The 16836-nt window shown below is 42.9% G+C and overlaps 2 protein-coding genes across 2 annotated transcripts; both read left to right on the plus strand.

Moving 5' to 3' along the window:
• The first annotated feature begins 231 nt into the window (after window positions 1–231).
• LOC6603558 (calcium uptake protein 1 homolog, mitochondrial) lies at window positions 232–1470 on the plus strand. Its single transcript, XM_002028500.1, has one exon. The coding sequence runs from the start codon at window positions 232–234 to the stop codon at window positions 1468–1470; it is 1239 nt and encodes a 412-aa protein (XP_002028536.1).
• Window positions 1471–12617: 11147 nt separating this feature from the next.
• LOC6603557 (probable histone-binding protein Caf1) lies at window positions 12618–14098 on the plus strand. The gene has a single exon (XM_002028501.2). It carries the CDS (start codon window positions 12637–12639, stop codon window positions 13903–13905), a length of 1269 nt encoding a protein of 422 aa, XP_002028537.1. The 5' UTR covers window positions 12618–12636; the 3' UTR covers window positions 13906–14098.
• Window positions 14099–16836: the final 2738 nt, after the last annotated feature.

Consider the following 16836-nt stretch of genomic DNA (forward strand, 5'->3'; position numbering starts at 1 on the left):
ATTTGCGCTGCTGATTACTTTTAATGCTCAAAATCGTATGTGGGCAGTAGGCCTGCTCCTGCCTGGGCATCCATCAATCAGTTCTCGAGTTTGACCCAAATTCAAACAAAAAAAAAGAAACACAAACCCAAACCCCAACCGATATTGGAGGTTTTCTTACTCAAATTTGTAGTTCCATTATTGTGGTTTTTCTTTTCTTTTATTTTTCGATATATCCGATAGCCGGGTGGCATGTTTCGTAGTGTGCCCATCCTGCCGCTCCTTTACGGGGCTCGCAGCCTGTGGGATTACCAAAGCCGGAGTCTCGGCTTCCCCGTTCTGCAGGCCTCCGGGACAGCCGATGATTTCTGCGAGATTCCCCTGGAGCAGCGGCAGAAACGGGGTCCTCACACCCACCATCGCGCCCACTTTCGGGAGATGCGAATCCTGGAGTACGAGAATCGTTTGCGCCTGTACTCCAGCCCGGAGAAGGTGTTCCGGTATTTTGCCACCATCAAAATGAAGCACAAGTCCGGCCGTTGGGAGGTGTACATGACGCCGCCGGACTTTATGCGGGCCATAACGCCGGGCTCCCGCCGTCAGCCGGAGAGCCTGGGCCTGGACAAGTTCTACAAAGTATCGGAGGGGCATATGCACAAGCATCGCTGCTCATCGTTGAGCGACAACAGCATATTCTATAGCTTCCAGAAGGACGGACTCCTGAGCTTCGGGGACTATCTGTTTCTGGTGATGCTGCTGTCCGTGCCGGAGCGTTACTTTGAGCTGGCCTTTCGCCTGTTCGACGTCAATGGTGATGGGAATCTCTCGCACGATGATATGAACTTGTATCTATCGAAAGTCTGCCAGGGGGATGGTTCGGTGAGGAATATGAACGTAAACCAATACTTTTTCGGGCCCAATCTCGATCAGAAGCTCAATGTGAATGTCTTCCTGGAGTTTCAGCGAAAGCTGGCCAGCGAGGTCCTGCTGCTGGAGTTTCAGGCCCTTCTGAAGAGCTCCAAGACGGTGATCAGCGAGGTGGCCTTTACCAAAATGCTGATGGCCTACTCCACGGCCAGCAGCATGGAACGTGCCACAATGCTGCATCGCGTCCAGGAGAAGTACAAGAATTCCGATAAGGGCGTGACACTCGATGAGTTTCTGACCTTCTTTCGGTTCCTCAAGGATGTGGCCGCCGTGGACTCGGCCCTCACGTTCCACTATCTGAGCGGGGCGGATATCTCGCGTCAGACCCTGCGGCACATTGCCCACGTGGTGGTCGGTGTGCATCTGACCGATCATATTATTGATATCATTTTCACCATCTTCGATACGGACGATAATGGTATACTGAGTCGCACAGATTTCTTCGAGACGCTGCGCGATCGCTTTGCCCGATCACCGAAGCGGAAGTCCCCCCATCTGGCCGCCCTGATGGGCATTGCCTGTAGGTGTGCCACCCAGGTGTTTGTCGATCGATATTTGCACTGAGATGCGCTCCAAAGGCTTTTAGCAGGTCCCCCCTCCCCCCGCCTGGGGGATCCAAGAACAAAGAGGTGGCACGTCAATTGAGGCTACGACAGGAGATGAAGTTGGAGTTGGAGTGGTGACTAGATGCTGCACAAAAGCGCAGTCTGTTTGCCTTCGACTTGAAACGTTTCAACTTCAGGCGAAGAAGCGCCGTGCCTCTCCCCGCCTTGCCGCACCGCCCCGTCAAGTGGAAACAAGTTGAAAAATGAAGCGAACCTCAAGGATGAAATCCATTTTGTTGTCTCGACACTTGAGCGGCGTCTGCCAAGAGTGTTGCGAAAATTCAAATATAAAACAGATTCTTACAAAGCCGTACCCGAAACCCGTAACCCGTTACCCGTAACCCGTTACCCGGGGTCGACCACGTAGCTTACATGACTTTGAACTTTTATCACCTGCTGCGAGTGCGAGTGGGTGGTCTGGGTGTGTGACCAAAACAATTTTAAATACTTGCGGTGCCACGCACCCTGGGAATGGCTTTGGCACTTCATTGACGTTGCTTCCTGATGGCTGTGCCCCTCTCTATGGAGCTCCTCAAACGCTAAAACAATAGTGCTCTATGTGGCACACACGCGCACTTTATTGGTCCATTTGCCGGGACGACAATTTGGTGGTCACAAGGGCCAGAAATTCTCCAGATACTTGTATCTTTTTACTGCCCCGAAATGTTGAAAGTGAAGTTCTGAGCAATTAATTTAAGCAGACAGAAGCGAAGAAGATGTTTTGCATAATCTTCAGTAAGGGTCAGAGGTCGGAAGGCATATAATTTGTTTCATACAAATTTTGAACTAAAAATTAATTATTAATATTTATTATTAAAATCAGATATAATTTAATGACATATTTCAATTGAACTAAATTAAAAAACGTAATTATTGTACTAAAAATTTTAAATTAATTTAACAAAGTTTTGATTTTAATTATATATTTTCCGTTTTGTATTAATTTTAATTAAAAAAAGTTTAAAAATAATCCTAAAAAAAAATATAAATAAATAACTCACTTTTATTTTCTCTGATTTCTATAAATAAAATACGAAATTTTGTTTTAAATAAACGAATATTTAATTTCAGTTTAATTTTTATCTTCCATTTCAACTATTTTAAAAATTATTTTTGAAATCTTTCTATATTTTATAAAATTAGTATCAATTAAAACAAAATTAAATTTGTTAAAAAAAAAATTAATTTTTTTATCTTTACTCTGTAATAATTTTTGTATAATTATATTATTGTAATTGTAATTAATAATTAATAATTGTAATATTTGTATAATTGTATAAGTTTTAAAATTATAAAGTATTTTTGATAAGTAAAATTATTTGTATTTTCTTTAGTTTGTAGAATTAAAAAAAGGAAATTATATTTTACAAATTTTAAAAATAATTTTCAATACAGATTTCATTTTGTTGTTTTAACCGCATTTTTTTTAATAATATAGTAACAAATTATTATTTAAAATATTAAAAATTGTTTTTATGTAAATTTTCTGTTAAAACAATCAAAAATAAGACATATAAAACAATTTATTTGTGATAATTGGATAATACAAATTTAACATGCTCCGGGATACCCATTGAAAAAATACCCATATGTGACTTTTATCGACTTTCATTATTTTGAAAGTAATAACTCTTTTTTTACGTTTTTTATGGTAAAGAGTGACCCAATCTGGGAGGCTCTGATGTATAATTCTTGCAGAAAACGAAACGCCTGCCTTTGAAACAGTGTCTGGACAATACTTATTCAAAAAAGACCCTGTTCTGTCCGTGTGACTGATAATGTCAGGTCAAGAGCCGACATCGATTCCCTGTTGGCCGTCCAGTTATTGGGGAAGCGGAAGGGGTGGGGGTAGGGGAAGGGGTAGGGGATGACAAGGGCAACCTGCGAGCGCTCCCTGAGTTTAGGCCCTCATAAACATGCCGACGTTGCCGCCCCGGCAACTTTCGCACTTCACTTTACAAGAATCAAACTCGTGTTCATGCCGGCACACGTGTGCAGGTGTAAGGCAGTTGCCCGGATACGGATACGCCTCTCCGCGCAGTTGTCTGTGCGGGAAAACTTTGGGGAAAACTCAACGCAACGCCAACGTCAGGGAAGTGCGATAAAAATAAACATGCTAGTTGAGTCGCACAAAAGTTTCGTTGGAAAAGCAACCGCAAAGATTGCAAAATTATTAAGAAATGCCACAGAACTAAGCTTCGAGCTGGGGGTAAAAATCAATTAAGTTGGCCAACACACGGCCCTGGCAGCTGGTAAGCCATAAATCAAAAATTATCATTCAACAATTGTTGGCTTTTGTCCGAAGGTCGAACGATATCTATCTTTGTATCTATTTGTTCGAAATTAGTTCGTCCGAGTGTGGTGTGTAATCGAAAAATCTGCCGCAACTGTCAATGGGATTTCCTTATGAATAAGTCAGAGGCATTTCGAAATTCTAATAAATACTGACCAACGCAGGCTGGCGCAAAAGCCGAAAAGCTAAAAAGGCAAAAAAGGCATTTTCAAATTGCTCACATTTTTTTGCCTAAATTACTTTCTGCTCCAAACTCCAAGCCGGGGCCCACTTCTGGACCACAATTTCTGCTGACTTTTCCAACAGAACAACAAGTGGGGCGATTAAGGACATTGGGATACCCATTAATCGGGAATTATCTAAGCCAAGAGGCCTAGGCACAACTTTTGTTTCTGCTCGGAAAAAAAGAACTGTGAGGAAGGAGACACTCCCATCTTTAATCTCTCACTCGCCTCTCGGTCTTCAGGCCTTTAGGGACCTCCCTAGACGGCTTTGTTGCCTTAAGTTTCTTAATCCTCCATGTTGTTGATAGAAATAAATATTTGTTATATATTAGGAGTATTTGAACACCCAAATAGAGGATTTGGCAACATTTTAATCTATTTGTTACAAAAGATTAATATTTTTTTGAGTCGGTTATTCCATCAAGATATTTAAATTTCTTTTAATAATAATTTTCATTCGCTTTTCACTATTTTCCACTGCTTAAAAAACAGCCAAAACTGTCTAAAATGTTTGGATGACTTTAATTTTTCGAATCAGTAAGAAAAAACCTATATTTTTAGAGTTAAAAAACTTGTGGAAAATAACACTGTTGGAAAATACTGCCTGTAGAAATTAATGCGGTCTAAACTACAATTCTTTATGGGTAAATTGAGTGCTGCTTCATAGCCAGCAAGTAAAACGCTCACAAATGGTAACGCAGGCGAGTCAAATACGAGACTTAACGGCACAAAACGCTCGCATTTGGGCCTACATATGTTAGAAATATGAAAGAAATATTTATGTGTCTTTCAGTTTGTGGCAGTGAGCGTATCATTTATGATATTATTGTCTCAAATCTTTTACGAGACTTTTGCGAGAGTTTTTCGACATTTCTGCGAGTCTTTTACGGGATTTTTGCGAGACTAGTGCGTGATTTTGGCGAGACTTTTGCGACATTTTTGCGAGATTTTTGCGATATTTTTGGGAGACTTGCGAGATATTTGCGAGATTTTAGAGATAAATTTTATTTGAGACTTTTGTGAGATTTTTGCGAAACTTTTGCGAGACTTTAGCGAGCATTTTGCAAGACTTTTGCGAGACTTTTGCGAGACTTTTGCGAGATTTTATTTGAGACTTGTGAGATTTTTACTAGATTTTAGCGAGATTTTATTTGAGACTTGTGAGATTTTTACTAGATTTTAGCGAGATTTTATTTGAGCCTTTTGTGAGACTTTTGCGAGATTTTTGCGAGAATTTTGCGAGATTTCTGCGACACAAAACAAATTTTTTTGTTCGCTTGCGAGCTTGTTGGCGAGAATTTTGCTGGACTCCATGAAACCCATTTACCCCCCATAATCCTCAAGCAATGGGTATATGCAATGGCTCTCTCTCTCTCACTCTCTCTACCGTTCTCTCTCTTTCCTTCTTTGGTCGTTTTTCTTCGGCACAAATTGTGTTTGAAATGCTCGGTCGAGGCAATAAAGCTACAGTTTGACTCTGTCGAGAGCACATTGGCCTCTACCTCTCCCACTCACAGTATATCCTGCACATATGAGTACAGTGCACCCCTTTATGTGTGAGATATTCAAATTTATAAATTATGCAATTTTATGGTTTTAAGGCGTAGAATGTGCAAAAATATTATTTTATACACGTTTATGCTCGAGCATGAAAATACACATTTTAGGAAGTGAGTGCCCCCCCCCTGACCCCGCACCACCCCAGCCCACAACTGCAGCACCGCTGCACCCTTGTGCCCCACCCCTTTAAGAGAGAGAGAGAGAGAGAGAGGGAGAGAGAGAGCGCCTGCACTTTAACATAATTTGCATGAATTCTGGCTGCTGCTGCTGGTCTCTAATGCTCCTTCCTGCCGGTCCAACGGCCAGGAGACACTTATCTGAATTATGAATATGCAGGTGCTTATCGGCCTGGCTATAAATACTTTGGTGTGCGAGTCTTTTGCAGCTGAAAAATTTAATATTATCATCAAACATTCGCAAAGCGCCACTAAATCCACGAGTGAAAAGTCAAATGCCGCCACAGTCGCCCATAAATAGGATACTCGAGGAGTATTTAAACGAATCAAGGGGGAGGGTGGGGGGGGATGCGACGTGTACTCAAGAAAGTCTATAATTAAGTTTCACGACTTTTGCTCACTTTAAGCCCTCTGTTCAGGGTCTGTTTGGCGCTTTAACGTTATATTGAAAAGTTGGCATTTAAAAGGATTAAAAACTTTTTCACATAATTTCCTGCCGATTAAAATGTTCAGCAGCGCGACACTGGCTGCGAGACTAAGCTTTAAACTATTGCCATGACAGCACGGGGCACAGGGCACAGGGCACAGGACACACAAAGGATTCACATGTCGCTGAGCAAAGTTTTTTGCATCCGCAACAGACACTGGCAAAAGCTCTAGTTACTTACAAGTTGTAAGTTACAGCCGGTATTAGCTCAAGTGGCACCAACTAGCAACTGTAGGAGGGGGAGGCCACCCCCTCCACCTACTATCCTTCGCAAGGGGATTCCACTTTGTTTGTAGGGGGTGGGGGCATCCAGCGACGAATCGGAAATCGTCAGGGTGTAGTTGTGCCAATAAGTGTGTATTATGCAGGTATTTTCGTATGTAGGCGTGTGTATGTGCGACGGCAGTTTGTAGCGGGAGTGGAATCGAAACAACGAAAACGGTAAGCGACGTGCAAATTGGAAGAGCGCGCAGAACAGAGAGAGCGAAAGCGAAGCAGAGGCTCGGCTGAGCGACGTGCGGATCGTAACAGCGCACAGAACAGAGAGAGCGAGAGCGAAAGCAAAGCCGAGGCTTGGCTATCAACAGAGCGCGGTGCGGATCGTAAGAGCGCACAGAACAGAGAACGAAAGCGAAAGCGAGGCAGAGGCTGTCAACAGAGCGACGTGCGGTTCGTACAAAACAGAGAGAGCGAGGCAGAGGCTCGGCTGTTAACAGAGCGCAATAACAGTCTGTTAGCCTGGGCTGCTAACAGCGCGATTGCCCTGTTAGCGGCGGTGGAAACGAAACTGATTCTAGCTTAAATGCAACGAAAACGGTGAGAGCGGATCGTAAGAGCGCGCAGAACCGAAAGAGAGAGAGAGCCAGAGCGCGGCAGAGGCTCGGCCGTTAACTGAGAGCGCTGCTAGCAGCGCGGTTGCTGTGTTAGCGGCGGTGGAAACGAAACTGATTCTAGCTTAAATGCAACGAAAACTGTGAGAGCGGATCGAAAGAGCCCGAGAGAGCGAAAGCGAGGCAGAGGCTCGCCTGTTAACAGAACGCGAAAACATGCTGTTAGCCTGAGGTGCTGTTACCCAGCAACCCATTTTAAAGCCACACACACACACACTCACCCACATGGAAAAAAAAATGTTTTGCGGCTTGTTTGATTACGTTGCATCAAACGTGCCCAAAATTTCAAGCGCACACATGTCAAACTAATAAAGTTTAAGCGAGACAGAGAAAGCGTTTGATAGCACGAACATTGGACTAACAACAGGCTGCCGACGGCTCCTCTCCCCATTTACATACACACACACAGCCCCCCTCTTACACCACCCAAAAAGGACTGCCAGACGTTTGTTCATTTTAAATGCTGCGACATGAAAACCGGCAAAAAGTTATTTCAACTTTTCTTGTAACAAAATCATTTCTTTTTGCTCCTCCTGATGAGACGCTGTCGCTTCTCTCATGAACTCCTCATGTGTGTGTGTGTTGGTGTGTGTGTGTGAGTGGTACGAGTACAAACGAGCAGTCAGGCAGGCAGCCAGCCAGTTGGCATAAGCATAATGATGATGAATGGCCCATCCTGACATATGAAGCGCATTAATACAGTCTGTGCCATCGGCGTATGGAGCCTGTAGTGGAGGGGCGGGGGGCTAGGCTACCCTTCTATGACAGTTTACCCGTGAGATTCATATAGATGAATGGCCATAGTCTCTTGTGGGGCGCGTGGGCATTAGGAATGTGTCCCCCCCTAATGCAATTTGGAAAACTACAAAATATACAAAAAAAAAGGCTTGGCAAACTAAATGGAATAATGAGTGGTCTTAGTGGAATATGGCTTTAGGCATTATTTTGGGAAATTTTTCCCTTTTTTGTGGCACAGTGATACGATGGGAAAATAGTGGAATATGTGGTAAATAATGCAAATATTAATGAAGAATATATATATAGTCCCAACTGATCTCATTCCACCGAGATTTATGCATTGGCTGAAGCTCAAGCGCAAAGCGAAAAACGAGAAGGCCCGAGAGTGCAAAAACAAAATATGTACATTCCATGCGTGGACCACAGATAATCGCGAAATCAACATTTAGAACATTTAAAAGGCAGTTTAAGACTGTGTAAAGATGGATATAGTTTAAGAATCTTGTTAGAAATATAGAAAAGAAAAATGACACCCTAATGCACTGGCGAGGACCAGTTACCGACGTAGGCTGGCCAGAATCCACCTAGTCGACCTGCCCAACAGGATGATATAACAGTGGCTCTACCCTAGAAACCTGGACAGATAATCGAACCAAATAATATCCCCCTCGAAACTCTTGACGACACACGTTATTATTATTATTTTTTTATGTTTTCCAATTTCTTGAAACATCTGCAACTAATCAAATTTGTAAAACTGTTTTCTTTCTTTTCTCCACTGTGTTTATCGTGAATTCTATATTATTTATTAATTACAAAAATAAAAAAAAATCGAATAGAGCGACCAAAAACAAGCACCACTTCAAATTCTTCAACATTGATGAAACAAAAATTTGTTATTTTTTTATTTTTTTAATCATCGTAATTTTTTCTGTTTTTTTTTGTATGAGTTGCTCTAACAGTAACATCAAACAACATAATTTATATCATTAATATTATTTTATAATCAAAAATACAAAGTATAGTCCTAAATTTAATTTTAAAAAAGAAAAAAATTATTTTTTATTTATTTAAATTAACATCCATTAAAAAATAAAAAGAATCCACTTGATTTGAACATAAATGTATTAGAGAGCCTGTTTAAATAGTCAAATATTTAATTAAAGTCTAAAATATTATAAAATATATATATGATATTGGGAAATACGTATATAAAAACACTTAATTTTAAACATAAAATACATGTAATTATTTAAATCAAATATTTTTTTTCAATTAAATTTAAGTGAAAACACTTTAATTTTACGTTTTCCACTTTCCCGAATAAATCGATTGGTATACATATTTTGCAAAATTTTCAGTGCCTTTTTTCTGTGGTAATCGAATCCTTCAGGTCAATTTAATATGGATTTAATAAGTCTCCATTGAGTTTGATGTATGTATTGATTTATTTATTTATACATATATGAACGCTTTAAGCCCTATTTTGGTTGGTAGTAACCGTTAAATCCTCTTTTATTGAGTCTTCCGACGGCTTATCAAACGTTTTGCTCGACGCATGATTAATGCATAAATATATAATGTGAAATGATAATTATTTAAGCACCAAAAGCTGATTACGTAAGTTAAACAAAGGCAAAATCCGCCATAATTTATAATTAATCGTCGCTTATTGACTTACTTATGCAAATGGCTTTGTTTTTGCACTTAATTAACTCATAAGTTTGTAATTATTTGCATTGCTTTACAGCTCTACGAAATAGGCGGCATATGGTCTGGTTTTTTTTTTTATATAAAAATGCTCCAACGATTTATGCCGACAAATTACAATTAAATAAGCAGCCGATAGTGCGTAAAAAATGTTATTAATATTAATGAAACCAGGAAATTGATAGAAACAGGCAATTTAAATTCTGATAAAAAAAACCAACAACTATAATTATAATTATAAAATATAAATCTTTAGATGGGGTAATTTTCAGGCGGCGAATTGCCGGCCCTTGGCAACATTTTTCACTCCGAAAATGACTCCGAAAAAGGGCCTGGCAACATTACCCCGCCGTCAAACTACCCCTGAACGGTCATAGGGGTCCAAAAATTAACCACAATCCAGGGAGAAATTGCATAAAATATTTATAAATTCTAGCAACAAGCCAAATGCATTAGTGGATGACCCAAAAGGTCCATCAATGACAGAAAAAAAGAAAAAAAATATGCCAAAAAGTTTTTTAATAAATTAAAAGTAAATATTTGATGAGGCCAAAAATCACTGCGGTATGATTAATGTTTAAGAAAAATATGCCAGGCGATTAAAAGGCGGCCTTGGGCATCATTTATCATGGGGCAGGGTCTACGTCTCCGTCTCCGCCTCCGCCTCCGGCTAGACAGGATACGTGATAATGCACAATACCTTTTGGCGTGCCACTTCGCTGGGTGTGGCCAGGATTCGATGTGGGTTTGTTACCTTTTGAATAAAAAATTCGCCCACCCCGCGCCCCCCTTTTGACAGGCACATATCAATCAGAGCCGGGCGCTGGAAAAACAGGGAAATAATCTTCGTTTGACGGGGAGACAGAGACAGAGAGAGAGAGAGGGGGGGCGGGGGCCTTAAATGCATTATGACAAATATTCCGCCATCTCTCCGTGTCTCTCTGTGTCTCTCTTTGTGGAGGCCAGACCACGCACAATTCTGTTTAAATAAAAAAAAAAAAACATTTCGTTGTGAATTTTCCTGCTGTTGACATGCACCCAAGAAGCTCCCCCTACCCCCCTCCTTCCTGGACACATGCCGTAAATCAATTTTATATTTATTATTTTATGAATTGCAATTGCTTTTATTTTTCAATCGGAGTCCCTGTGCGGCCTGGACTCGCACTTAAGCAAAAGCAAAGCCATACGCGCAATTTAATTTACCGTCTGTGGCATATGTCTCTCTGTTGCACGAACGACCTTAATTGGAAATATTTGTATGTCCCGTGCGGCACGTAATTTTGTGGTCAACCAGGGGGGGGGCCCCTCTTAAAGATATGATGCCAGACTTCAATTGGATCTCCGGCTCAGAGACCCCCTTCGAAGGGGTCTTGCGATAGTTTTTGCCCGTGATATTGCCACCAGCATTAACACATGTGTCCTCGCGGACTAATTGAAATATTTTACACTAATGACGGTCTGCTTGCTAATGACGCAACCGAACTACTTATTAAATTGTCAATGAATCGCGCTGCGGCGACGGCCTGTCCGCCTGATTGTTTGTTTGCCGTTTTTTGGCCTCCCCCCAGCCCCCCTTCCCCCGCCCCACAAATTGAGGTCGCCCGTCGACATGGAAATCAACGTTCGCCATTTGGCTGCGGTGGCAACATATCGCATGCAAATTTTCACAGAATATCATTACCCTCCCCGGTCACACAGCCTCCCCCCCCCCCCCCCCCCCCTCCAGAGCTCCTCTGTTGACACACACTCGGACCGGAATGCTGCGGGAGGTGTCGCTGGCGTAGAAGAGCCTTTTTGTAATGTGTACACATTAACGAAATTTGCATATTAATTAAAAGTTAACGACGCTGTTTGGTAGATGCTGCCCGGCGACCATTAAATCGTTCGACAGGAGAAGAATAATCAAAAAAAAATCCATTACAAGTGGAGGATAGCCGGCATTTGGAAACTATTTGTAGGCCCAAAGGACATTCGATGGCTGGAGATGGGAATAAAGTGCTCTGCGGAGTCTTGGTCTCTCATCGTCTCGCTCTTAGGCACGATCCTCTTTGAACGAGTCTTTCAATACGCCCTTCTCCGAGCGAGTCCTTATATACTCCCCTCTATGAAGGAGTCTCTCAACACGCCCCTCTCTCAACGAGTCTCTCAATTAGCTCATCTCCGAGCGAGTCACGCAATACGTCCCTGTCTCAACGAGTCTCCCTAACGTCTCTCTCTGAACGATCCTTTCTAAGCGAATCTTTCAATACGTGCTTCTCTTGACGAGTCTTTCAATACGCTCCTCTCTTAACGAGTCTTTCAATGCGCCCTTCTCTAAACGAGTCTCTCAATAAGCCCCTCTCTTAACGAGTCTCTCTATACGTCATTCTCTGAACGATCCTTTCTAAGCGAATCTTTCAATACGTCCTCTTAACGGGCTTTCAATACGCCCCTCTCTTAACGAGTATCCTAATACGTCCTTCTCTCAACGAGTCTTTCAATACGACCTTAGCGAGTCTCTCTAAACGTCTCTCTCTGAACGAGTATCTCAAATCGCCCCTCCTATAACGAGTGTCACGGTACGATCCTCTCTCAACGAGTCTCTCAATACGCCCCTCTCTCAACGAGTCTCTGAATAAGCCCCTCTCTCAACGAGTCTCTGAATAAGCCCCTCTCTGCGCGTGTCTGTCAATGCGCTCCTCTCTCTCACTCGCTAGAAATGGAATAGGCAAATGACAAGAGTAACGGAGCAGCCACGAAAAGGAAGTTGTTCAGGAACATCAGAGATAAATATAGACAGCCATCAGAAAGTCATAAACTACCTTCGTAGGGACTTCAATTACAGTCAACAGACCAAAACACACTAAGAATAATCTTAAGAACCCATATATACATATATACATATATTTAAACAGAGAAAATTCCTTTCCAATTTTGCGCTGTCAATTCACTTGGTTTTAGAAGTCAGTTGTAAAGTACTTGTTAGTGCTCATTGCTGTGTGTAAAATTTAAGTAAAAAACTGAAGCGCGCGTACCAAATTTTTGCTTATTTTGTGCACACGTTCGAAATGATGGATCGCAGTGATAATGCGGCGGAATCTTTCGACGATGCCGTCGAGGAGCGTGTGATCAACGAAGAGTACAAGATATGGAAGAAGAATACCCCTTTTCTGTACGACTGTCTGGTCATGACACACGCTCTGGAATGGCCATCCCTGACTGCCCAGTGGCTGCCCGATGTGACCAAGCAGGACGGCAAGGATTACTCGGTGCATCGCCTCATTTTGGGGACACACACATCAGACGAACAGAATCACTTGCTGATCGCCAGCGTCCAGCTGTCCAGCGAAGATGCCCAGTTTGGTGGCTTTGGTTCTGTGTGTGGCAAAATAGAGATTGAGATCAAAATCAATCACGAAGGCGAGGTGAACCGTGCTCGTTATATGCCACAGAACGCTTGCGTTATTGCTACCAAAACCCCGTCGAGCGATGTCCTGGTGTTTGACTACACAAAACTCAAAAATCCCAGCAAACCGGAGCCATCCGGAGCCATCAGCCAGCCAGATCTGAGGCTGCGCGGTCATCAGAAAGAGGGCTATGGCCTCTCTTGGAATCCTAACCTGAATGGCTACTTGCTCTCGGCCTCTGATGATCATACCATCTGCTTGTGGGACATTAACGCCACGCCCAAGGAACATCGCGTGATCGATGCCATGAATATTTTCACTGGTCACACCGCTGTCGTTGAGGATGTGGCCTGGCATCTGCTGCACGAGTCGCTTTTCGGTTCTGTGGCCGACGATCAGAAGCTCATGATCTGGGACACGCGGAACAACAACACCTCAAAGCCATCGCATACCGTCGATGCCCATACGGCCGAAGTCAATTGTCTGAGCTTCAATCCCTATTCGGAGTTCATCTTGGCCACGGGCTCCGCTGACAAGACTGTGGCACTGTGGGATTTGCGTAATCTGAAGCTAAAACTACATTCCATCGAGTCGCACAAGGACGAGATCTTCCAGGTGCAGTGGTCGCCTCATAACGAGACCATTCTTGCCTCTTCCGGCACCGATCGTCGCTTGCACGTTTGCGATTTGTCGAAAATAGGCGAGGAGCAGAGCTCAGAGGATGCTGAAGATGGACCACCAGAGCTGCTCTTCATTCACGGCGGCCACACGGCCAAGATCAGCGACTTCTCATGGAACCCCAACGAGCCGTGGATCATTTGCTCCGTGTCCGAGGACAACATAATGCAGGTGTGGCAAATGGCAGAGAACGTATACAACGACGAGGAGCCCGAGATACCGGCTTCCGAGTTGGAAACAAACACCGCTTAAAGCATACATATATGTACATATTTTCCCACACGACCAATTTTACGTTTTTCTCTCTGCTCCTGCTCCTGAAATCTAGCAGTGCTCCATCTTAATTTATACATATTACATATTTTTAAATCGAATTAAGTCAACTTTCTGTCAAAAGCAAACGTATGTTGTACGAATCTTTAATTAAAACCGGTCTTAAAAGAAACATATAAAAAAGCCTTGAAAATTGATTAGTTAGATCTAGCTTTAAACAACTTATACCATATACCATGTGGCATACATTTATCCAACTTAAATACACTCGTTTTGTCTTCTACGAGTACAGTGATCAAAAGGCTGTTGACACTAGGGCTGCCTCCTGCCGGGAAAGCAGTTTTTTCCTGTACATTCGATAAGCATTGAGATAGAAATAAATTTATACAATAGATTGATTAATTATGAATAGAGTAAGAAAGTTTGTGGTTTCCAGGACCCATCTGATTCCCAATATCCCCCAAATCAGCTGTTCTCCGTCGGCCAGTGTAAACGCCCATTCTACGTGATAGGAAAGGACCCATAAATAAACATATTTTCCCCCAATGCCGAGCAACCAGCCAGCAATCGGATGTGTGTGAATGATTTAATCTTTGTTTTCTACTGTTGGTCGATATGTTACAGGATGTCCCCGATACTCGTATCAACAGCTGGCTAATTATGGAAGTTCATGCCACAATTCAAGCGAACACACACTCTCCCTCCCTCTCTCTCCCTCTCCCTCTCTCTGGCAATCGATTTAAAGTTATAATTGCTGGAAAAGTTTTTGGGGCAAATACTTTTAGCAAACATTGTATTGTCGATTGTGCTGCTGTTGCAAATCCAATTTTCCAATTCTCAAATCGCATCAAATGCAAAATGGTAGCCAGGGAGCTCCCTGGCTTCTCGGCCAAAAAGTCTCAAATAAAATGTGACAAAAACTAAAGTATATTTTTAATAAACCCTGAGAACAAATTGCCCAGCAATTTGTGGGTGATTTTTGTACAGAAAAATAAAGGGTAATAGGCAGTATTTCAGACCACACACAGAGCCCCTGTGCAACCTGTTTTTTGGGGGAGGGAGGAACAATCGAAATGATTGTCGGAGAAGAGCCCCCAAAATCTGCAGCAAAAGGGAATTTCAAGGATTCGAACAGCTGCATTGCCTGTAAATCCTGGGGTGTTCACTGAAAGGTTCTTCAACTAATCAGAACTTCCCCCCACAAGCTCGAAGGTATATCGAAATTGATGGATGGCCCTGGTTGCAAGTTCCCCTAACCGATGGGCCCCGGAAAACTAAAGAGAGCAGCTCTTTATCTGCATCTGAAAGTTGCCCAATCATTGGGACCAGCTGCAGGACAATAGTAATATAATTTTCAATAACCTTTTTAGCAAATCATTTCATTGGTACATGGTCTCGTGACCTCCAGAGCGAGAGAATAAATATTAATAACTTGGAAGAAAGAAAAGAAGAAAGGAAGGAAGGTAGAGAGAGAGAGAGAAAAAAAGGTGAAGGCTAAGCTTAGTTGCTCGTCTCGGTTCTTAGTTATCTGGAGGTTCCAGTCCTTCTGGGGGGCACCGCAAACAGCATCCCGGCGTCTCTCAAATAATAATAAAGCACTGGACGCAGCACAACGAGGCACGTAAAGGAGGGGTGGCTGGGGGGTGGCTGGGGCAGTGAATAGACAAATAGTTTTGTTGTTGATGACAATACAAAAACATTTCAGACAGGACAAAGCGGGGGGGGGGGGGGGGGTGAAAAAAAACGAACAGGCGCATAATAAAGAAGCAAGAGCCCAGAAATGGAAATGGAAATATTTTTATACCACCCTCTCCCTCTCTACCTCTCTACCTCTCTCTCTCATAGACAGGTTAAGGAATGTACCAGACCCTGAGCTGAGCTGGACTAAATATTAAAATTCATATGCCATGTCGTACAGGCCAAAATCAGTCGCCCCCCCAACCGCCCGCCCCGCCCCCAACAATCACAACGATTTTCATTAGGCAAACGGGAGAGTAGCCGAGCATATTTGCCGTAAAGCGAAAGGATTGCCCGGCACAGAAAGCTCTTTGCACAATTCATGTGGCATACTATTTGCAGTCAGTGTGTCCTGAGTCAGCTGAAGCGTTCGGAGAGGCCCTGGCACTGTCAATCCGGCAAAACGTGCCATGAAACGAGCCGTTGAGCTGGGACAAAAGAAGGTGCACCTCCACCAAAAAGGGCATATATTTCCACCACCTGCATACACCATATACCCTGGCAAAACATACAAGTACCCAGGGGCCAGGATAGGGCACAGGAAAAGGTGGTGGGGAGGGGGGGGAAGCACACACAAGGCAGAGGACACTCGACAACTAAACTGCAAAAATATTACAAATTCAAAATGCTAAATGTGCATTTAACTTGTGTATTTATGCAAATCTCTCGGAAATTATTTTGCCTCACAGTTGCCCAAGGTAAAGACAGAGAGGGAGAGGGACAGGGAGAGGGAGAGAGCACCGGACATGAAATACTCGTAGACGAGTACAGCCAGTGTGTGGTGGTGGAGCTTTGAATATATTTTTTCCTCTCTCTCTCTCTCTCTCTCTTCCTCTCCCTCTGCCATGTCACATGTTCGTTCCGATTTCGCCTCGGCTTGTCTGCCAATTGTCACCGTTTCGGATTGATGGCAAAGTGAACATTCTTTGTTCTGTTCCACGTCCTGGCCAGGGTCCTGCTGTGGTTGGACCACATGGCTTTGGTTTTTGGATATTTTTCGTTTTGCCTTTTCGGATGCATAACTGGACGTCGAGTATTTAATGAGCTCCGCTCGATGCTGCATATTTTACACAGACAATAAATCTGCACAGCACATTGCTGGCAGTGTGGCACAGTCATGAATCTACCGTGGCATGGCTTCATTTGCGTCACGTTATTGCATATTTATGCCCC

This window comes from Drosophila persimilis, unplaced genomic scaffold (genome assembly GCF_003286085.1).
Source record: "Drosophila persimilis strain 14011-0111.01,24,50 unplaced genomic scaffold, DperRS2 tig00000000-arrow-pilon, whole genome shotgun sequence".
In the NCBI taxonomy this organism is placed as follows: domain Eukaryota; kingdom Metazoa; phylum Arthropoda; class Insecta; order Diptera; family Drosophilidae; genus Drosophila; species Drosophila persimilis.